Here is a 23,881-nt window from a genome sequence, read left to right as displayed (position 1 = left end):
AGGAGGAAATACAGATGAAGGAAGAGTGTTCCAGAGTTTACCAGCGTGAGGGATGAAAGAGTGAAGATGCTGGTTAACTCTTGCATAAGGGGTTTGGACAGTATAGGGATGAGCATGAGGAGAAAGTGGAGTGCAGCGGGTCAGCGGGAGGGGGGAGGCAGTTAGCAAGTTCAGAAGAGCAGTCAGCGTGGAAATATCGATAGAAGATAGAAAGAGAGGCAACATTGCGGCGGAATTTAAGAGGTAGAAGACTATCAGTATGATGAGGAGAGCTGATGAGACGAAGAGCCTTAGCCTCCACTCTGTCCAGAAGAGCTGTGTGAGTGGAGCCCCCCCACACATGAGATGCATACTCCATACGAGGGCGGACAAGGCCCCTGTATATGGACAGCAACTGTGCAGGGGAGAACTGGCGGAGACGGTACAGAGCGCCCAGCCTCGAGGAAGCTGATTTAGTAAGAGATGAGATATGAAGTTTCCAGTTGAGATTTTGAGTTAAGGATAGACCGAGGATGTTTAGTGTTGAGGAAGGTGATAGCTGGGTGTTGTCAAAGAATAGGGGATAGTTGTTTGGAAGATTGTGTCGAGTGGATAGGTGGAGAAACTGTGTTTTTGAGGCGTTGAAGGACACCAGGTTCTTCTTGCCCCAATCGGAAATAATAGTAAGGTCTGAGGCTAAGCGTTCTGCGTCTGTCTGTCTCTCCCTATCTCAGTGTCTGTCTACCAGCCTCTCCCGGACTGATGCGGTCTTATCATACACCTCTTTACACGGTCGCCAGGTTCAGATCGTTAGTTCTGCGGCCGCGGCTCTCGGCACTATTCACCCGCCTTTGAGGGCTGCCCGCCGTGCCAACGAACAGTTAAATGCGGAATGAGGGAGGCGGAGAGGACTCGTCTGGGGAAAGTCTGCAGAATGAGGCGCTCAATACTGTTTCTCGGTGGTGCTGGACGTAAATTAGGACGTAAAACAAACGGAAAAAGGTTGAACTACTCCCACGAAGCTTCTAACAACTGGCCGCCACCATCACCACCAACCCTACCACAACCAGTACACCACCACAGCCACCACCACACAGACAAGGGCGGATGTCAGCTCGTTCTCCGCCCCGCCCATCCAACTGATACTACACCTCTGCCAGCGCTTTTTTTTTTTTTTTAAGTGATGCTTGTAGCGCCGGTAGGCTGTCTTGAGTGGCCTCTTGGGCGGCCCCAGCCCGTTAGTGGCGCAGGCATATATTATTTATAGTGGCTGCCGTGGTATATGACTCTTCCTTGGCCCATGCTGCCTCCCCGGTGCTCCATTTGAACAAAGTCGCTGAAGTTAGGGTTGATTGAAGACCTGGATAGCATGTGGGTAATCTTCCGGCGATGGTTTGAAGAATCAACGTGTTTCGGTGGGACTCGAACCAAGGTCCACATGCTGACCACTCGGCCATGCAAGTCTCAGACACACATTTTTACATCCTCAATGAGATAGATACCACATCATGTTGTATTCAGATAAACTCGAGAAGCGAGAAGACATACTCGCTGTCCGAACATTACTCATTCTCGACAAGGGCAGTCCATTCGTTACCAACCGTGAGGGATGCCATTATTTATCAATGCGCTCTTACTTTCCATGGATGTCTATGAAAACTGACTTTACTAATATGAATAAGCCATAATCAATTAAAAAACATTCATCCAGCTGTACACCATTTAATAAAAAAGAAAAACATGGCTTCACGAAAGGCTATTGTTGTGTTGTTTTGGAGCTCCCCTGAGATGGGATACACTCCGCAATTGTTGGCAGGAAAGTCGCGGGGATGGCGGCGCTACCCCCAATACACCCCCACAGGCGCCTCGGCGGACCATTTCGGAGATTTGGATTAGGGGACTCGAGTGTGTGTGTGTGTGTGTGTGTGTGTGTTTGAGAGAGAGAGAGAGAGAGAGAGAGAGAGAGAGAGAGAGAGAGAGAGAGAGAGAGAGAGAGAGAGAGAGAGAGAGAGAGAGAGAGAGAGAGAGAGAGAGAGAGAGAGAGAGAGAGAGAGAGAGAGAGAGAGAGAGAGAGAGAGAGAGAGAGAGAGAAAAGGGGTGCTGGAGGGATGGGAGGGGGGGAATGGGAGATATTAACCAACAAACAAACAGAGACAAGGACGGCAGAGAGAGAGAAAGACAGAATTTCATAAGACGCAGAAAACTGTACCAAAACTATATAAGAATCAACCTTTTTCGCGTTTACATGAACTTTTCTCACGTCGAAACAGCTTCTTATAAATACTTCCCTGCCTAGAAAATAAGCTTAATTTGTTCAACCTTCCGTAAAATGATTAACTGCCAAGGTGGTGATGATGTTCGCCTTTCAACGTCAGTCTGGGCTAGAATCGCAAAATCCCATGTATAGAGGATTGAAATTGGAACGATATGTGTAGTGAGTAGAGTTCCTTTTCTCGTGCGTACATCACCACCAACAACACACCTAAATCCACATCCATTGTCAACAGAAGTACGACAGCATTCAACAACAACAACAACAACATCAACAACAACAGCGAGTTCGCACCAATGTTTTTTTTATCCCTAACGATGCACCATTTTTGTGTACACTCGCTCTAACCATGCACAGCCAAAAACACCACACAGCCCAAAACAACAACCTCCACCAATCACAAACACCACACGTCAACCCAGAACCATATCAACACCACCACCCCCGCCCCCACCGCTATCAGCACCACCACTACAACCATCACCACCCCCATCACCACCACCACAGGTAAACACAGTAACAACGCCCGAACGAAAAACATCATTACCGAAAACAAAAAACAAGATGGCTGGGAAACAAAAACACAGCCATTTCAAGAAGCCTAACTAACCAAAACACAGTATTCCCTTACATTCCTGATTGCGCGAGCACCTCAACATAATGGAGAAGACTTCAACATCAACAGGTAACACAGTATATGCCTTGAACTTGAAATAACTAGTGTTTTTTACCTTCAGAAGACAGAACTAGTACATACCTACCTTCAAAATAGTACAAATAGTCGATAACATATACAGCATTATAATCATAAGGGCAGAAGCACACATAAGTAACGCACTATATGTTCTAAAGCTAAAATATTTATTGCTCTGTATAACCTAAGACGATAAACTTATGTCCGACTTTCCATTGTTCGTTAATCTTCTATGGTTCGTTTCTTGGCAATATTAGACACAGCATGCATAAATGTTAGTTGCTGAGTTAACAGTTAGTATTTATGTGTGCGTGTGTGTGTGTGTGTGTGTGTGTGTGTGTGTGTGTGTGTGTGTGTGTAAGGCAGCGAACTGTAATGTTGTAGGATTTGTCTCCCTCTATATTTTCCAACTCCTTTACGTACGGTGCCGCCCCGCCCCGCCCCGCCTCCTGAGTGCTTACATGACTGCTAAAGTTTTAAGAGCCAAATGTTTTCTCATAATCTCTGAAACCAAGCAAAATCATTTATGTCGCCAGTTTTCTGAATGGTCATAATGGCGGTCATTTTCTAGCATTCTGGAAATCTGTGACTCCCTGCAGGCGTTTCGTGTATATTTAAACATATATTTTGACATCTGGCTTCTATTGAATTACTCTGCTCTGTAAAACCTCATTACAAAATAATTACACATGCTGCGTCCAAATATGTACACTTTGCCGTCACTAATGCTGTTTAAATACTTGTGTCCACGCTCCGCCCCCTCACACACACGCACACACAAAGTAAGTGTGTGTGTGTGTGTGTGTGTGTGTGTGTGTGTGTGTAGGGGAGAGAGAGAGAGAGAGAGAGAGAGAGAGAGAGAGAGAGAGAGAGAGAGAGAGAGAGAGAGAGAGAGAGAGAGAGAGAGAGAGAGAGAGAGAGAGAGAGAGAGAGAGAGAGAGAGAGAGAGAGAGACCGGCGGGCGATGCCGAAGAGAGAGAGGCGAGGGCGCCAGTATACCTGAGGGTGGGAAGGGAGGTGGACGCACTCTCAGCTTCCTCTGTGCCTCGCGCGCCGGCAGCTCTCCTCCCTGGCCGCCAGCCTGTCACGTCACTCCTTGTGGACAGATATACCTCCTTCCCACTCCCGTGTATGCTTAGTGGGTCTCCGGTAGCTTGTTGGCCCTTAAATAAGAAAAAAAAACTATCACAAGAATATTTTGAAGGAACAAGACCATCTTAGAAAATAGATGCAAAACTAAAGAAAAGAAACTGGAAGTTTGAGTGAGGAAAAAGTTACACACATCTTGTGAACCAAACATATCTGCTTTCTGCACCCCGTCAAGGAGAGGATAAACAGACAAACTGTAAAACTAGTGATGTTGGCGGTGAGGGGAATCTATTTTAATTGAAGGACTAGGACAGCTGGAGAATAAAAAAAGCGTGTGCTGGGGGTGTTCAAGGGCAATGTCAAGGCTCAAAACTAATTCCCGAAAACGTTACTACTCTTAACGAACTATCCAATCGATTTTCTGAATTAATGAAATATATAATTTGTCACGCCTCATAAATCAATTAAAATTGGACGACGGTACCCAAACAAAAGAAAACGAGACTATAATTATAGACTCGGTGTAAATTATAAACTGTCGGATACTAGAACGTTTCATCGAGGAGGCGGTGAAGAGTGAGTGAGCCAGGACCAGGCAACATGGGCCTCAGCATCGCCGTGATGGTGATGACCTTCTTTTGGGTCACCGCGACACCCGCCACGAAGGACTCGGGTAAGTGGAAGGAATTGATGATGAAAGCTGCAGTTTTCTTACTTTGTGCTGCTTCTGTGTTCCGGTGGCGGCGCAGCTCCACACCACCGCACCCCAAACCTGTCAGCCTCATCCCCAAGGCACGGCTCGCACCCTTCCTTCCCCTGTCACCTCCCTTCACCCCCCCTCACGAATGCCCTCCCACATGTGTCTAAAGTCCAAAGTGTAAATAATTGTTTTCTTCAGGAATCCACAGCACAATATGAATGATTTTCAATAGCAAATTGTGGCAAAGTAAAGGGGTTGAAGAACAGAAATATAGTAAGTAGCCCTACATAAAATAAACATACATTACAGATTGAGGGAGTATTGATTTATCACGAAAAGAATTTGCGAAATGTAAAACTAACTTCTCTCTCTCTCTCTCTCTCTCTCTCTCTCTCTCTCTCACACACACACACACACACACACACACACACACACACACACACATACTGACACACACACACGTAAATCACAGCCTCTAATACGCATAAATCCTTTGCAAACTATCAACGCCTTTACCCAAGCGTTGTAGTTGTTTGTCAAATAAGCATCGAACTGTTATGGCATTGTCCGCCCGTCTGTCCTTCTGTCAGTCTTCTATTTGTCTCTCTGCCTCGACCTTTAGATCATGCCTCCACCCACATAGATCTCTCTTCCATCATATCTGCCACATTCATCTATCTGTCAGTCAGTCAGTATGTCAGTCGGTCAGTCAGTCGGTCAGTCAGTCTCTTTGCTCTCTCTGCTCTCTGCTCTCTCTCTCTCTCTCTCTCTCTCTCTCTCTCTCTCTCTCTCAGTCGATCAAATTTTCAGTGAGACATGAAGGAAGTCGTGTGTGAGGGAAGCTTCTCAACTGCCTGCCTCCAACAAGATATATTTCTCAAGCCTTCTTTTCCTCCTCCTCTTCCTCCTCCTTCTCCTCTTCCTTCTCCGGATTCTTCTTCACGACTGCGTATGATGTGTTTAAGGGATAATGGAGGAGACTCTCAGTGCTCGTTTCTGACTTGGGAATAGGGGCGTAGGAGATGACGAGAACGGGCTGGTGGCGGTGTGAGGAGGGTATCGACAGGTAAAAGGAAGGTGATAAGTAATGGAGAACACGAGAGAAAGGTAAAGGGAGCAGGTAAAGGGAAGAGACAGGAATGAGGTAAAGGAAAGAGGTGGGCAACATGATCTGGAAGGAGGAAAAGAACACAGCAAAGGTTAAAAAAAACAAGAGTATCGGAACAAAGATGAAGAAAACGGGGGACTTTGAAAACAGACAGGGATGAGTTGAGGGAGAAGGGATGAGGGATGAGGAGGCGGGGTAAGAAGGAAAAAAAAAAACGGAGTAAAAGAAACAGGAGGAAACAGATGAGGACCTTAACGGGAACAAGTAAGGTGAGGCAGAGATGAGGTGAAGGAAAGAGGTGCATGGGGATGATGACACGAGAGGAAAAGGGAAGATCTACATAACAAAGGTGAAAAACTGGCTAAGATTAAGGTCAACAGGTGAGGGTTAGAAGCAGAGGTGAGGGGACAAAGAAGGATAAAGGAAGAAAGAAAACAACGCCCACTCGTGATAACTCGACTGGAAAGGTGAATGAGGGAAGCTAACGGGTATGAGTAAGGTACAGGTGAGAAATAGCTCGGAGGTGAGGGGACAAAGAAGGGTAAAGGAAGGAAGACGACAACGCCCACTCATGATAACAACAAGACTGGAAAGGTGAATGGGGGAAGCTAACGGGTAAAAATACTGAAAAGGTAAGAAGTAGATCAGAGGTGAGGGGAAGGGAGTGGGTACATGGAGGAGGTGACAGAGGGGGGGGGGGAGAATAACAACACAACACCCACCACTCTGCATACAGTTGAGTAATTAAATCATAGTTCCCAACAATTATATAAGTGGAAGTAATTCTTGTGGCCGTTGTGCCTCGCCATTCGGGTTTGGGAGTGACAGCTGGTATTGGGCAGATGGGTTTCCGGTGCGAGTCCTGACATGAAAGTTTTAAACCGAGGGATAAATGTTTGTTGTTATATATAAAAATAAATAATGCATAAATGGTTACTGGCAAAATTGTACTGTGGTGTTTACAAAGGGTTCGAGTATTTGCTTTACAGATAAAATATTAGAAATTATATGCTATGATTGTTTTTTTGTTTTGGGTGATGTACACGGTGGTCAATAGGATGCCTGTGTGTGGGATATGAGTGTGTGAATGAATGAGTGAGTGACCGTGAGTAGGGGGGGGCGGGGTGAAGGGGATTGAGGTGAGGGAGAGGAAGAGAAAACTAATGATCAACGAATTTTACAGGAAAGTGTCTAGTTTTGGCCACGCCGCACACCATATTACTTAAAAAAAATGTAAAAAGATTCAATGTTTTAAATTATAATCTGCGTGTCGCACGTCGATAACCATGGGTCGAGCGACGCGTACAGGACCACATTGTCCATTCAAATTAAATATAGATGGACACATAATATTGGTCTATAATACCCTGCAAATGCAACGTGAATAGCTGCCGAATACTAATGATATTGCATAATAAGCCATAACAAAAAATGATTAAAGCCAGGTTGCAACAAATATAAATAAACTAATAACTTAAATTCAGAACATAACAAAATAGGATATAAATTAGTTGCTTCAGTTCAACATTCAATATAATTCACATAATTTACTAGGTTGAGAAATGGAATTCAAATCAAGGTCATAAGAAAATAGGATGAATCGTGACTAAACCGCGGACATAGAATACAGGAAAATAAGATACATAGAAAAGGTGACAGAAAAAAGCAAGATCAGAATGAAAACGAAATTCAATCAGGTGAATGGCCAGGGTACGTTAGGAAGAGAAAGAGGAAGAGGAGGATGAGGAGGAAGAGGAGGCGCAGGAAGAGTGTGAGAGGGAGGAGTCTGGCCCGAGGAGGCAGATGACGGATTAAAGGACGGCGTCGGCGGCTTTCTCTTAGATGGATTTATACGAGGTCGATTAAGGAGCGACACGGGGCGGCTTGAGGGATTACCGCGGGCGTGGAAACCGGGGATTGCTGCTGAATTTCTCTCTCTCTCTCTTAATTAGGAAGGAGAGCAGGTAAAGCTAACACCGTCCGGGCCATTATTAGCTAAAATATTTCATTTGCGAGAACAAAGGCTTCCACGCTGGTAAAATTGAGTTTACATAACGCACTGTACTTCAAATTATGCAGACCTTCAGGTGTGTCAAAAGCGGAAAGCAAATCTCTGAAGGGTTTTTACGAGGTTCATGTGGTTTTTGTATGAAATGTTACGAGTTAAGCAAATATTAATTAACTTGAGAATGCAGTAGATATTTTATGTTGCCAGGCTCAAAGCGTCGTAGCAACGGATCAGAAAATCACTACAAATTACTCTACACGCCTGGGAATAATAGTACATCAGTGTGGCTTTGCTTATAATCAACAAAACGCGCAATCGGAAACAAAAAAAAAGGAAAAAAAATGTGTTGTAAAGTTAACTGCGGAGTCTCGTGGATGTGAATTTTTTTGGTTATAGAATTACATGACACTGAGAACCTTTGCAAACACACGTACAACTACACCCCTTCAAAGAATCCCAGATCACCAAAAGTGCAGCTGGCGGCAAGACATCCAAGAAGATTTAACTGCCTTGCTAACCTCTTAATTGCCTTTACCTGCTGTCGCTCTACATATATGTCTAAACGCGCCCTCTTTTTCGGCAAAACCACCGACGTGAAAAAGTGCCGGCGTCAAAAATTCCCGAAATAAATACTCGTGTGACCCGGCCTTAACTCAACAAAATATGCCCGAGAATTAGCCCAGAGTGATTGTGTTTACCTTTATGACCGCGAACGATATCAATACTAGAGGTAATTTAATCGACATCCAGGTATATTGTGATTTAATCTGCGTTAATTGGAAACCCGAATTTAGATATGAGCTGTGCAGTGTGGTCAGAGGTCAGTCTTTCCAAAACCAGAATGTTAGATATGAATGTTAGATATGAATGTAAGATATGAATGTTAGATAGGAAAGCCAGAATGTTAGATATGAATGTAAGATATGAATGTTAGATATGAAAACCAGAATGTTAGATATGAAATGTGCAGTGTGGCAAAGTCAGTCTTTCCAAAACCAGAATGTTAGATATGAATGTTAGATATGAATGTAAGATATGAATGTTAGATATGAATGAATGAATGTTAAATATGAATGTTAGATATGAAAGCCAGAATGTTAGATATGAAACCAGAATGTTAGATATGAATGTAAGATATGAATGTTAGATATGAAAGCCAGAATGTTAGATATGAAAACCAGAATGTTAGATATGAATGTAAGATATGAATGTTAGATATGAAAACCAGAATGTTAGATATGAATGTAAGATATGAATGTTAGATATGAAAACCAGAATGTTAGATATGAATGTAAGATATGAATGTTAGATATGAAAACCAGAATGTTAGATATGAATGTAAGATATGAATGTTAGATATGAAAACCAGAATGTTAGATATGAATGTAAGATATGAATGTTAGATATGAAAGCCAGAATGTTAGATATGAATGTAAGATATGAATGTTAGATATGAAAACCAGAATGTTAGATATGAATGTAAGATATGAATGTTAGATATGAAAGCCAGAATGTTAGATATGAATGTAAGATATGAATGTGAGATATGAAAACCAGAATGTTAGATATGAATGTAAGATATGAATGTTAGATATGAAAACCAGAATGTTAGATATGAATGTAAGATATGAATGTTAGATATGAAAGCCAGAATGTTAGATATGAATGTAAGATATGAATGTTAGATATGAAAGCCAGAATGTTAGATATGAACAGTGCAGTGTAATTTTTTATTGTGACAAAATCAATCATTCCAAAAAGACTACGTTCGATTCCGTCCTCCACAGAAGATTAAATTAATACTTTGGAGAGTGAGTCATCATTCAAGCGCCTCGATTTCATCCTGTTACGAACGTTTGTAATTTTATCAATGGAACTTTCGCTTTTCTGCTTTTATGATTTATCTTTTTTTTTTTTTTTTTACAGCAGAGGAGTCAGTTCAAGGACATAAATAAAAGGAAACAAATGTGAAAAAAAAGCCCGCTACTCACTGCTAAGTCGATGTCTGTTTACTTGTTTGTCTTTGTATGTATATGTGTGTGTCGTTGTCTGTCTGCCCGTCCCTGTTTCGGATTTCGTTTTTTTTTCTCGTTTTTTTCTTTGTTTCTCTTCCTTCTTCCTTTCTTACTTACTCCTCCCTTCTTTCCATCCTCTCTCTCTCTCTCTCTCTCTCTCTCTCTCTCTCTCTCTCTCTCTCTCTCTCTCTCTCTCTCTCTCTCTCTTACCTCTTAGACTGAAAGATAAGTCCAACTGCGGCAATGATTGGAAGCTTAATTTAAATCTTCCAAATTAAAGAGAGAGAGAGAGAGAGAGAGAGAGAGAGAGAGAGAGAGAGAGAGAGAGAGAGAGAGAGAGAGAGAGAGAGAGAGAGAAAGGCAGTCATTTACTGTCTCAAGTTCATGAAGAAGAACAATAATTCATTTTCTTCGACAAATTTCAATTCTATCCTTCTTTAAATCATTCATATAATTTAGAAGAAAATATGATGTTCCCTTACCTCTCTGCAGACGGGGAAAGATGAAAAGGCCGAGGAGGAAAAGGAAGAGGAGGAGGAGACAAGATAAGGATGATGATGAGGAGAAAGAGGAGAAGGGGGAGGTGAAAGAGATAGGTAGATGAGATGAAAAATATGAAGAATGTTTTGGATTCGAGTGGGAATAGTAAGAGGAGAGAACGATGAAGTGGAGGCATTGGAATTTAAGGGAACGAAAAATTGGAGGTAGAAGAGGAGTGGAAGGCTGAATGAATTATGGGAAAGAGGAGGAGGAGGAGTAAAGTGGAAACGATTCTGTTATGATTTTCCTATAACAACTCTCCCGTGATGTCATAGCTAGCACCACCACCGTCCATCTATGTCTGTCTGTTTGTCTGTGTCTCGGTTTGTCTTTGTCTGTCTCTGTCTCTCGTGCATCGAATCCCTTCAACTTCGTATACCAAAACTCTTCATGGATAAAGATTTAACATGCAACGCTGATGACACCGCACTAACCAGATAGTTAACTGAAAAGGTTCTCCTGACCACCTCGGCTTCAGCTGCGGTGGGTTAACTATATGCTAATTGTCCTGCATTGCCCGGTTGTTACGGCAAACGTGCTCCGGTCCAAGAAAACAGACATTCATTCGTTGGCGAATTTTGGATGCAGAAAACTATTTGCGAGACAACAACAACTGGGATTGCTTAACTGTATACTAATTATGCTAAAAGGGCCGCAGACACAGAGTGGACCCCTACACAAAGGGACATTCAGGGTAACTGTATTGTTTCATGGCTACCCAGCAAAGAAATGGCTGCAACAGTGGATGAATTTCAAGCTGTTTGGCGTGTAAGTGATATTTCTGGTGCCACTCTGCCTTGTACTCTCCTCATGGGCAACATGAGAGCGTTTGAGGAGCAAAATGGGGTGGAAAGATTTCTAAATTATGAAAAGAAGTGTCACAGCAAAATCGCATTCCGAAAAGGGATATACATTGGCTTAAAATAATATAGAAAAATTACTTACGGCCAGCAGTGAACAATAAAATATCTAACTTGGCATCTTGGCATTCATTCTCTCTCTCTCTCTCTCTCTCTCTCTCTCTCTCTCTCTCTCTCTCTCTCTCTCTCTCTCTCTCTCTCTCTCTCTCTCTCTCTCTCTCTCTCTCTCTCTCTCTCACACACACACACACACACACACACACACACACACACACACACACACACACACACACACACACACTGAACCCCCCACCCCCCCAATATCTTTACATTCTAAGTCGACGTAAAACTCATTCCTTAAAAGCTTATATATTATTTCTAAACACACAGTGAGTAAATGCGTAATCTATACACTGAGGGTTGCCATAGTCAGCCCTGAAGAACACTCGCCGCCCGACACATTTACTTTCTTGCCACAATTACTGCAGAAAATTAGCTTTAATGGGAGGTGATTTGAACCCACTTTAGCGAACAACACTTTCAGACGCGGGCTCCAGAAGCTCGACTTTCCTGAGCTAGTTCGTGACTGTGAGGGGCCTCGGCTGCCTCAAGCTCTGGAGTCAGCCGTCTGGGAGGAACTAATTGTGGAGGAGTTAATTTATGTGAAAACTTTATTGCTCTCCAGCTCCTTTGATATATCGAGTTCATAAATATTTCATTAAAGGATTTCGTCTTGGGTTTTGAAATTATATGAAAGAGGAACCGTATAATTGAAAGAATAGCAATCACAACAACAACAACAACAACACTACAACTACAACTACAACTACTACTACTACTACTACTACTACTACTAATAATAATAATAATAATAATAATAATACAGTTAATTTGAAAACAAAACTAAAAGCTTGGAGGCATAAATCTTGAAAGTAGCAGAAAAAGAGATCGACTGCAGCGCGAGCCTCGAGCGGCCGTGGAGTCATAAGCTACCAAGCCGGGAGACAAACCAAGCCTCTGATCAACCCGTCCATTGTTTGAAATATGACAAGGTGATTCCCAAACTCCCTCCAGTTTATGAACGAGGAAGTTAAAGAAAGAGAAGCGACGAAGAACTTCCCGTAAACAGACACACCTTTTAGAAGCAGCGGCTTAACTGGAACTTTAAAGACAAAAGTGTGAAATTAGTGTCTGCTCGTTTACAAACTTATGGGCCAAACACCTGCGCCCAAGTTCAAAGAAAAAGAGCGAAAGGATGAAATTAGGCAAGGCATGTAAGGGAGGACACTGCCTGCTGGGAGAAGATAAAAGATTCGTCGAGTAAAGAATGAGAAGATACAAAGTTCTTGGTTTGGGGATTATCATAGAAAAAAGATCATGTATATAAAAACTTTGGGCTGAAACAAGATGGAGCTGAAATTCATTTGCAAGGCAGGACAAAACAAATATGGGGCGGTGTGGAAAACAAAGAGTGTAATTAACAGAGCAAAAAAATGTAACAAATATAATTATGTAAAGCAGGACACAAAAAAGAGCAAGGTGTTGTTGTGTGTCCGCGGATTAAAATAAGAAAGTAACGTAAAACACGCAAGGAAATTATGACACATTGTTTCCCCTCACTCTGTCTGTCTGTGTCTCCATCTAACACACACACACACACACACACACACACACACACACACACACACACACACACACACACACACACACACACACACACTTCCCGGTTCAAGTCTCGCCCACCGCTAAAAACTGAATATTCTGTCATCGCCGAGTGACTTAAGACTAACAACAAGCTGTCCTGATGACCACCTGTAAACTCCGACTCTACCGAAATTGTCTAAAAGTGGACCGATGGGCAGCATGAGCCAAGCTAGAAAAGCGCCACTATAAAACAGCCCACTGCGCCACGAATGGGCCCACCAATAGCCCACCGGGTCTGTTTTGTTTCCAGTTGTATGAATTATGGCTTACGTTGCAGGCCACCACGCAGGTACGAGGCAGGTATGAGCAAGCTGGAAGATCAGGCCGCTCCTTTGCCCTCCACATCACCGAACATGATGATCGATAGCGGTTTTATTAACGGCACCCATTATCGAAAGCCTGGATGCATCAATATCACCGTCGTGCATGTAACGTCATCCTCATTACAAAGATCATTACCAGTAAAAATAATTCTTTCCATCGTCACCACCTTTAATTTCACCAATAACAACGACAACAATCGTGTGTTGGTGTTTGTCTATCGTGGGAGGGTAAACAAATGGAAAACCGAATCATCGCGTTGTCGTGCTGCCCTTGCCACCAACGAATCAAACCCGATCAGTAAATAGTAACCTTGCCCTTTACAATGGTAGCTTGGCCCTCTATGCCCAGGGAGCGTACACAGCAGCTGTTTTGTTTGTTATTCTTGTTCGCTTTGCTGCTGTATTTAGAATATTTGGGATATTCGTCTACTGGTTCAGATTGGCTCCGAAGGGAAATTCTGCAGGTCGGCGCTGCGTCTATACTCCAAGGTCTTGTTTGCGAAATATTTTCCATGCAACTCTTTATAAAAAGCTACGACTGAAAGTTAGGGGATTAAGGGGAGGCAATAAAGTCCCATATATTTTTCACTAACTTTACTAGTTGTGAAACGAAAAAAAAGTTACAAAAAAAGTTAATCCTGAAAGTCAGGAAACGGCCAGCAGAGCAAGGAACGTATTTTCTTTAAAACAGAGCGAAATAGATGTAACACAAAAGAACATGTTAGGCTCCATCACATGTAAGAAGCAACGGCGAGGGGGTCCAGTATTCATGCAGGCTGGAAAATAATTTATGTGGCCGCGCTCCAGCCAAGCCAGTGACGGCCCGGCGTGTCGCCCAACAAACAGAGACAGCCACTGGGAGGTGAGAGTTGGCCTGAACTTTGCCGCGCCCTTCCATTACCAGGCGAAGTCAACTCATCGTGACCATGCCGTGTCCAAAACTTTCTGTAGCTCTAGAGGCAAGAGCGAGGCGAGCGAGGCTTCTGGAGGGTTGGGAAGCAAGGGCTCTAAACACGGACTTGTGATGCAAGGAGCGTGCCTGTCTTGGGGACTAGTAGCTTGTTGGAGCCTTGTTTCTGCGCATGGCTGACCCTCACGCAACGCTTACTGGGATTACGCCATGCTTGCACCCTGATGGAGTGACTCGCCGAGCAGTCATGACATTGTGCCGAGCTGTTGACGAGAGGTTTTATTTTTGGGGTTAATGTTCGTGTGCTTTACCTTGTCTCTTTCATGATCTAGAAAAATATGATGAGACGTAATAGCAGTAGCAGCAGTAGTAGCAGTAGTAGTAGTAGTAACAACAGTAGTAGTGGTAGAAGTAGAAGAAGTAGAACTAACACGGAGGTAACTGAATCGATACAACTATGATATATAACAAGGTCTCATGGCTACGAGCACAAGTGTCTGAAATAGGGCGGTAACTTCCACCGGGCCACAATGCTTCTCGCTCCTCCAGCTGCAACGTCCCCCCCCCCTGCCTCCTGCCCCTCCACCCCCCCAATCTGGTGCTACTAAATATTAACGCCCTCCCACACGGCGGCTTACAATCCTCGCTCCACCACAACGATCCTGCTCGCCCCCTCCACAGCACCCTCGCCACCATGAGACGCCTCTGGCACTTCACGCTTCGCCTCCCCGCAGTTTTCCTTATTTAAACGTATCCTATCCATTCATGATATCAATTAAAAATGCACGATGTATTTTTTCAGTTTTTCATAAATTGTGACTAAGTTGACGTTTTAGTGTGACAGCAATTGTTGAAGTGGCGTCTCAGGTTATATCTTTGAAAGTTCCCAATACGATTTGACCTCCATCAAGCGAGGAGTATCAGGGCAAATCTCCTCCCGACATTGACCTCTATTTGGGCAACTCTTCTATAATTAATTTTTTTTTTTATAGGAACAGTGATTGGCGGGGGTTTTCGTCTTTTTTTTGCCCTTGAACTGCTTCCTTTGCCTTAGAAAAGAAAAATCTCTCTATTTCTGGTCTAACATGAATGGCGTTCTGAGTTACGTCTTAGCGCCACCGTGATTGCTGCAGTGGCGTATCATGGGAAGTCTTTAATAGTCCCCAGAAGGAAAAAAAGCTACTCCATGACGCGGTATTCGTGCACCCACTAACACCTTTCTACGCGAGGGGGCAGGGTTGGGGGGCGTCGGTGCTCTCATGACTCGACCCCATGTATTTCCCGGCCGGCATTTAGTTGCTGGAGCCTCACAAAAGGTCTCGTGCTCCACCGACGCCACGAGATTGCTTGCCGGAGATGGTCAGCCCGACCTCATTTCCTTCCGACCCTCGTGTGTTGATAGCCCGGCCGCGTCCACGAAAACCAAGAGAGAGCGTCCAGCCGTCGCGCCACCCGCCACTCGATACACCTCACAAGCCCCCGCCACAAACGCCGCAGCGCCAGGGGAAGGCTTCACTAATAGGGTCACTCAGACACACAGAGGACGTTGGGATTGCTAATAGGTGGATTTTTCTTTTTATCGGACTCGTATTTTTGTTTTCATGTTTTCATTTCCCACAATTAGAGGAATAAGAAAAGGACGAAAAAGCTCCTCCTGTACATCTCTGTTTTAAGGCATCTCCATTATGGGCGCATTCAGAGTGGCCATTAAGGACGTCAGTCACACTGCCTCTTGAAACAGCTTTTAAATTGCCTTCAGTCTTAAAATATTCTAACCATTCTCATTGAAATAAATTAGTTACCACTAATCCGGACTGATCTTCCCAAGAAATTAGCATTTAAGTTCCATTAAAGAATAATACTTCGTGCCTGACGCAGCGCCTCGGGATAACAAGTGACCAATCAGGGACCGGGAACTTAGGCAATCAGGCGGGACGCGTGGGCCGGTGGGTGTCTAGTCATGGCCTCGCGCCTCGCAGACTTAAGGAACAAGACTGACTCATCCGTCCCTTCATACACAGGGGAGGAGACTGGCTGGGGATCGCAAGACAAGAGCGTGATCAGACCATGGTGAATTATACACACACATACACACACACAGACAGACAGACAGACAGACACAGACACACACACACACACACACACACACACACACACACACACACACACACACACTTAACCAGTCCGCCACCACCACCATCCCCATCATCATCATCATCATCATTCATCACTGGCAATCCCCTCCATCACAAATGCCTCTTCCAGCTCTTCAAATTTCACTCATGAGCTACATTTTTTTCTCCGCTTCTCCCATGCTCCTTGTTCTTACATGTATATTTTGTATTATTATTATCATGAAGCGTTTCCATCTCTATTCGCGTTGACTTACTTTTTTTTTTCCATTTATGTTGTCAAAATAACGGAGAATTTTGCTGGATCCGAAATTGTTTTATCCGTTTCTTGTTCTTGGTCGTGTCCAAAGTTTACCTCCCTGAATACTTTTAGGATAAAGTTCTGTGGCGTAAGTTAGGGTCAATAAAAACTATGAGCATATATTTCTTTGCTGGAGAACTATTTAGGAACATTTTTTTTTCAAAGGAAAGCACCTCTCTGCACCATTGTTTTTAAAAAATTGAATATATACGAAGTTGTTTTTTTTCGCATTTTCCAACATTTTTAATCTCATTCTCTATTTGATATTTTAGTGGCTTGTAAATATTATGGAAAGACAAAAAAGGGCACACACACACACACACACACACACACACACACACACACACACACACACACACACACACACACACACACACACACACACACACACACACACACACACACACACACACACACACACACACACACACACACACACACACACACACACACACACACACACACACACACCACCCCCTTGAGCACCACCACACTGCATTCCACCACCTCACCTCCCCCCTTTCAACCATCACCACACCATTCCCCCACACCCCTTTCATGTCGTACTTTTTTTTTTATATTCGACAATGTATTCATAATATGTACATTTTCAGCGTAACGGCTGCGATTACTCTAATGAATTGATTATTATTATTATTACACACGAAGCTCTGTAGTGTAATGGTTAACACGCTTGCCTTCCAACAGAGAGGATTCGGATTCGATTCCAGAGCAGAGTGGAGAGGGATGGGCAGTCTCCTTCAATCCGTGCCTGCTGTCCACCTAGCAGTGAATGGGTACCGGGTATCGATCGGGGGTCGTGTCCCGCCTCTCGTGTGTGTGGGGGGGAAAGGTTCCAGCCATTCAAAAAGATCCGTCACCGGAGTTCCAAGCTCATTCAGGGAGGGCACTGGCTGGTGATCGCAAGTCCAGCACATGAACAGACCATGGTGAATTAACCACTAAACACAGAGATACACAGACAAACTTCCCTTCACACTTCACACTTAACATCTCATTTACATACACATCTCCGCACCCATCAACTTGCCAGCACGCTATTTGTACGCATCCACTAACGAAACGAGCATTTACATCGTGTGTTTGTGCTTGTGTTTGTGTGTGTTTGTGTGTGTGTGTGAGGACAAATACAGAAATATATGAAGAGAATGACAGTAATAGAGGAGTAGGAGGAGCAGGAGGCGAAGGGGAAGAGAAGGAGGAGAAGAAGGGTGAGGAGGAGTAGGAAATGTAGATGGATGGAACTGGGTGAATAAAACAAGAAAGACGAGCGGGGGGAGAAAGTGGATGAGGAAAGATGAAACGAAGAAAAACTGTAAAATGCAGGCGGGTGAAGAAGCTCTCGGCACAAAGCACCAGCGCTTGGAAACTTAATAGGGAGAAAGGGGACAGGAGAAGAAGGCGGAGGAAGAGAAGGAGGAGGAGGAGGAAGAGGAGCAGGAGGAGGATATGAAAGGAAGAAAATTGAATAAACATGAAAAAAATATTAGGTTAGGACTCCGGCGAATGAAAATATACTAACTTTCAGCATAGAACTCAGTGACCCACTTTAAAATTACTTTCTCTCTCTCTCTCTCTCTCTCTCTCTCTCTCTCTCTCTCTCTCTCTCTCTCTCTCTCTCTCTCTCTGTTCTATCGTTACTGTCGTTAAATAGAAAGTGGATCCTTGTCTGAGTCTGCCAAAGAGAGTGAGTGGGAGAAGATTAGGAAGAGAAAGGGCTGTCTTCGGTCTGTGTCCGTTTATGTCTTTGCTCCGACGCGTCCATGAAAAAGCTCCTCCGACACTCTTCCCGGCAGACGCGCCTCCTAAAGGACTACGGCTTGTTTGTTGCTGCTGCTGACGCTCGTTACTGCCATAATCTTACTTTGCTTGTCATTTTATGCTTAGTAAATGCCAGCTCTTTTACTTGCATAGCTTACAAGGGTATTTTCACTAAATTCTCTTTAATGAAATTGATTGTGGAATTATACCACTTTAGAGGTACAAGTTTCAACACCAGCTACTACTACTACTATTACTACACAGTTTTTACCTCGTCGACTGTTCATATCCAGTCTATACTTTAGTTTTCTATAATAATGTTTCTTAATCACAGTGTGTATATCTTTTTTTTTTTTTTTTTTTGCTTCCAGACACTTAACAGGAGATACTATTTTTTTTTTTCAACGTGGGTCAACAAGAGACGGCTTCTTCACTGGCTAAAACCTCAGCTTCTCCCGCGGCACGTAAACACATATTACTGCACTCTAAGCTCTCCCTCGCCTGCAGGTGCACTGGAAGGGGAGACAGCTCATTCAGTGTCTCCTCTCCCCCCTGCCCTTGAAGACCATCCAACCTATCCGCACGGGCTGCCAAGACTTACCCGGTAATCATGCGTAATGGCCGACCCAGTAACCGTGATTCACTTGGAGCTGCGAAAGCCATTTTGCCAGGAAAGAAAGACGGAGAGGACGATATATTTCATCCCAGCATCCCCATCAGAAAAGAGAGAGAGAGAGAGAGAGAGAGAGAGAGAGAGAGAGAGAGAGAGAGAGAGAGAGAGAGAGAGAGAGAGAGAGAGAGAGAGAGAGAGAGAGAGAGAGAGAGAGAGAGAGAGAGAGAGAGAGAGAGAGAGAGAGAGAGAGAGAGAGAGAGAGAGAGAGAGAGAGAGAGAGAGAGAGAGAGAGAGAGAGAGAGAGAGAGAGAGAGAGAGAGAGAGAGCGAGAGAGAGAGAGAGAGAGAGAGAGAGAGAGAGAGAGAGAGAGAGAGAGAGAGAGAGAGAGAGAGAGAGAGAGACTTCCCGGAAGAACCACAGTGTAATCTGGGTGGCATTCTCCGAAGAGTTTTCTTACTGTTTCTATAGAAGTTGCATTGAGAGAGAGAGAGAGAGAGAGAGAGAGAGAGAGAGAGAGAGAGAGAGAGAGAGAGAGAGAGAGAGAGAGAGAGAGAGAGAGAGAGAGAGAGAGAGAGAGAGAGAGAGAGAGAGAGAGAGAGAGAGAGAGAGAGAGAGAGAGAGAGAGAGGGGGGGGGGGGTATGTACTCTGGCTTATCCCTCTGAAGGGAAGAAAAGCAAAGTTATATCACTTTTGTTTTTTATACTCCGAAAATGCCACGGAAATCAGAGGAAAAGGAAGGAGACGGAAAGTGAGTGATATGGATGGTAGACGGCGTAATGTTTCAACCGGATAGAAAATAAACGAAGGTAGTAAAATAAGGTGCAAAAAAAAAAAAAACTAAATGATTGAGGCTGATGGAGGGATACCGTGTAAAAGGTTAAATGAAAATGTTTGAAGGAGGGATTAGAGCGTAGCCTAACTGAAGGACTGTTGCAGAAGAAAACATGGCAAAGATTTGGAAACATATAAAAAAGAGGGGAGTATGGAGGCGGCAGAATGAGGAGGAATCAAGCGTTGGGGGAAGAGTGAAAGAAATACAAAGGGATGGGGAAGCCTGACCACGCACACACAGCAGGCAAGGGAATGTCCGGACCCAGAAACAGTTGCGTCCCGGCCCCTAACAGCTTCTCATCCTTCAGAGGCGGGACTTCACAGTAAGGAGAGAGGAAAGAGGGCCTCGGCAGCGTTATTATGCACGGAAAGCTAAAATCACATGAGCGTCGGTTCTGTCGTTTATCATATCGTCAGCATGATATCAAATTTGGATCTATGTATAATCCCGAATAACATTACCAAAAAAATAACAAGCAACATCCTGCCCGTGTACGGAAATGGGTGTTGGTGAGGGTTCAGGCGAGGCGGCCAAGCTTCATGAATATTAAATGATACACCCAACAGCCATAATACTTCGAGTGATGGAAGGCGGTATAAAAGTATTCCAGCTCATACTAAACACAAGCCCTGTTTCTAATATTCAGGGCGTTATATTAATACTTCCCTTTTATTTCGCTCATAAAACTCCACCTACTTCTTCCTTGCCGAAGTCCCGCGAGAGACAGCGGCGCTCAACGGACGCCCCTCTCACCACGGCCCTGAAGCCACTGTGCACGACTGCCTCATATCTTTCTCAATGCCTCATACCGACAATCTATCACGTCTTCTCTTTAGGTCATTTAAGTAATTGACGCGCCTCTCCTCATGTTGAAGCAGAACACTCGGCGGCACTCTCGTAATCACACTCGGGAAATTTTCGTGCTACGCCGCCTGTGTCACGCCCCCGACCCCAGCTGCAGGGGCGCCTGACGCAGCCATTTACAAGCAAGGCAGGAAAAGGCGACTCCAGCCACTTACACCTCTGCCCTTTAAATGGCGCCTCCTCAAGAAGCCTTCACCGTTAATTAGCGGGACAGTGGGTGAGAAGAGGCTAATGAGGAGCGTCCTTTTGCGATGAAAGATGAGTAAGATGATGTATTTTTGGGGCTGAGATGGCAAGGATTTTTTTTTTTTCATGACTCGAACTCGTCTTCATTAATTAACCTTCGGGAAAACACACACACACACACACACACACACACACACACACACACACACACACACACACACACACACACACACACACACACACATTGAAAACATATTGGCATGCAAACAAATATATTTCGTAAAGGGATGAGTGTCATGTAATTCATGTAAACAAGCTTAGAGAGAGAGAGAGAGAGAGAGAGAGAGAGAGAGAGAGAGAGAGAGAGAGAGAGAGAGAGAGAGAGAGAGAGAGAGAGAGAGAGAGAGAGAGAGAGAGAGAGAGAGAAAGGGGGGGAGGGTGATCAAGGAATATATACGACGGAATACAAACAGCTCTATTGCCGCCCCTCCACATCCCCTTCCTTTACTTAAAAAAAAGGAAGAGAAATAAGCTGGCGCCCCAAATGAGTCTCGGTGCTCTCCAGAAAGGATGGAGGAGGGTAAAGGGGGGCAGGGCGAGCAGGGAGGCAGGAAAGAGCACACACACGATGCACTGCCGCGGCCATCACATCCTGAGAGTAAGTCCTTTTGCGGAAAAAGAAAAAGGAAAGCAATATTCTTCTTGACGGATTCCGAGGGAAGCCCGAGGATTCAGGTCGCTGTCCGGAGTATTGGACGTGAAGCAGCGGCCTTATGGCTTAACCACTCCCGCGACATGAGAGCAAGTTCCAGCATCTCGCAGCACAGCGTCGTAAAGCAGCCCGCGCGTCCTGCCCTCCTTGCCCTTATTACCGCTGCGTCTGGCGAGGTAGTGCCGCCGCGCCATCCACCTTACGTTAGGAGGAGAGGCCAGGAAGTAGGTGATTATGGTCCCGCGTACGTCATATGTTTTGCCGGCGTTCTCCTGCTACTATTACTGTTGATGTTTCTGCTGGTGCTATCTGGCATCGAACGGGAAAGACACAGGACAAGACGGAAAACTACGGCCGCGAAAATGCTGTCTGGGAGCTTTCTTTGTATATGTTTTGAGCTTGATATCGCACCATTGACCTGATGATATTCTGCGTGCGAAAGAGGGGACGCGTCGGGTGCCTCGTGATATTGAAAAAAAAATGTGAGTAAACCTGATGAATATGTCCATACATCAGGATAATGCCAGAGCCCGGTATTCTGTCGTGTGTGTGTGTGTGTGTGTGTGTGTGTATTTTGTGAGCCAGGCAGAGAGTTTCTTCTTCAACATTTGATTTCTACACCACTTCTCCCTTGTCCCATTCTCATTTCTTCATTCTTTCTTTCTTAACTCACCTATCGAACTCTTACCCACTCTCAAATTTACTCCTTTTTCTTCACCTCCTCCCTTCTCTCATTTTTCACTCCTTAACTCCTCTTTTTTGGTCTTCTTTCCCTTACACTTTTCCTCCTCTTCTTCTTCCTTCATACCTCCCATTCATTTTCTTTTTGCTTTGTGCTGTTTACGTCCTGGCCCTGAAAATTCGCTAAATATGGGACGGAGGCAACGGAGGAATAGATAGGATGAAGGGAAGAGGTTTCGAGAAGTCCTTTACATACATTTCCATCCTAAGACCATCCTCTCCTGCGTCTCTCTCAGCACATCATTACCTAGGACTCATATTAGAAGTGATAGTCTATTTCCCTTCATTATATTCTCATCTTCACCGTCACCACGACCACCACTGCCACGCACAACGGATACACTCCCGCCACCCCCCGCCTTCACCCCAGCCTCATGTTTCATCAAGGCGCCGCTCCATCTTCCGCCTTCCAGCAGCCATTCCTCGCGTTTCTAGTGACACAGGATGGAGGACGCCCCGCTAACATGCCCGCTCCTGCGTCTTCATGAATACAAGTCAGGGTGAGTCATGCTGTTGCTCGGGTGAACCTGTGAAGGGGAAACGTTTGCCAAATATTGCTTCGCTGCGTCCGAGAGCAAATAGTAAAAAAAAGACAATACTAATAAAGTTAAAAGTTCGTGCGGGTAAACCTTGTAAATATCAGCCAGCACAAAGGAACACAAACACGTAAGGACAGAGCAGGGGGTGTACCGAGGAAGAAAAACACAAGAGAAATGAGCCACTAACCAAGGTGCTTCTCGGGGAATGGGAATTCGCCAAGAAATTGGAGTCAAGAGGAAAACAGCGACCTCTTTATTAGCAAGAGTTTCTCGAGCGAGCGAGTCGTCACGGGGAGTGAAGCGGCAAGGGAAAATCCTGGCTTCCCGCGGCGCCCCATCGCACACCTGTTTTGTGGCGGTGATGAAAAGCCTTCATTAGGTGAGGCTGGGGCGTGGCGGCAGGGGACGGGGGAAGGGCTGAGACAGAGCCAGGGTATGGGAACAGGAGCAGTGGTGGTGGTGGTGGTGGTGGTGGTGTGTGTGTGTGTGTGTGTGTGTGTGTGTGTGTGTGTGTGGAGCGGTTCATTAGTGTTGAGGCTGATGCAACACGGGCAGGGTCGAGGTGGTGGTGCTGGGCGATGTAATTATCGTGGAATTGTAAATCTGTTCATTGTTTAGGGGAACACGGCCAGAGGGCGAACGTGTAGTGTCCTCATTCACATACGGGTGGGGAGGCGGTGGCTGAGTCGACAGAGTGACGGCGCCGCGTTCAGGAGGACGCGAGTTCAATCCCCGCCCGGTGCCACCAAGCTGGGATTTTTTAGCCGCCTCCGAGTGGCTTAAAAACTACCCACATGCTGTCCAGAAGACCACCTATCAACCCGGACTCTAGATTCAAGGATTAAATATGAGCTCCGGGAGGGCAGCATGAGCCAATGCAAGATGGCGCCACAATAAACACTCGCCTGCGCCAAAACGGGCTGGGCCGACCATCAGGCCCCACCGGAAAGAAGCCTTAGGCTGACCATCAGGCCCC

At 44.8% G+C, this 23,881-nt stretch overlaps 2 protein-coding genes across 19 annotated transcripts in view; one reads left to right on the top strand and one right to left on the bottom strand.

The window, feature by feature from the left end:
• Nucleotides 1-23,881, bottom strand: part of LOC127007025 (uncharacterized) — a 206,709-nt gene that overhangs the window by 23,604 nt on the left and 159,224 nt on the right. For 7 of the 18 annotated variants that reach the window (XR_007760025.1, XR_007760028.1, XR_007760027.1 and 4 more), the window contains one exon: nucleotides 3,945-4,108. The exons of 10 other annotated variants lie outside the window; for them this stretch is intronic. The gene's annotated coding sequence lies outside the window, so the exon portion shown is untranslated. Of the gene's footprint in view, nucleotides 1-3,944; nucleotides 4,109-14,002; nucleotides 14,466-23,881 lie in introns of those variants that run through there. One more of the 18 variants, XR_007760034.1, reaches the window with a different exon arrangement.
• LOC127007026 (uncharacterized) overlaps nucleotides 4,107-23,881 on the top strand; it is a 94,882-nt gene continuing 75,107 nt past the window's right edge. Inside the window, 1 exon segment of the mRNA XM_050877512.1 lies at nucleotides 4,107-4,707. Coding sequence (XP_050733469.1) covers nucleotides 4,635-4,707 — 73 coding nt within the window. The 5' untranslated portion in view covers nucleotides 4,107-4,634.

This window comes from Eriocheir sinensis, chromosome 34 (genome assembly GCF_024679095.1).
Source record: "Eriocheir sinensis breed Jianghai 21 chromosome 34, ASM2467909v1, whole genome shotgun sequence".
Lineage (NCBI taxonomy): Eukaryota > Metazoa > Arthropoda > Malacostraca > Decapoda > Varunidae > Eriocheir > Eriocheir sinensis.
The sequence above is the reverse complement of the archived record's forward strand: the minus strand, read 5'-3'. Positions and strand labels throughout refer to the sequence as shown.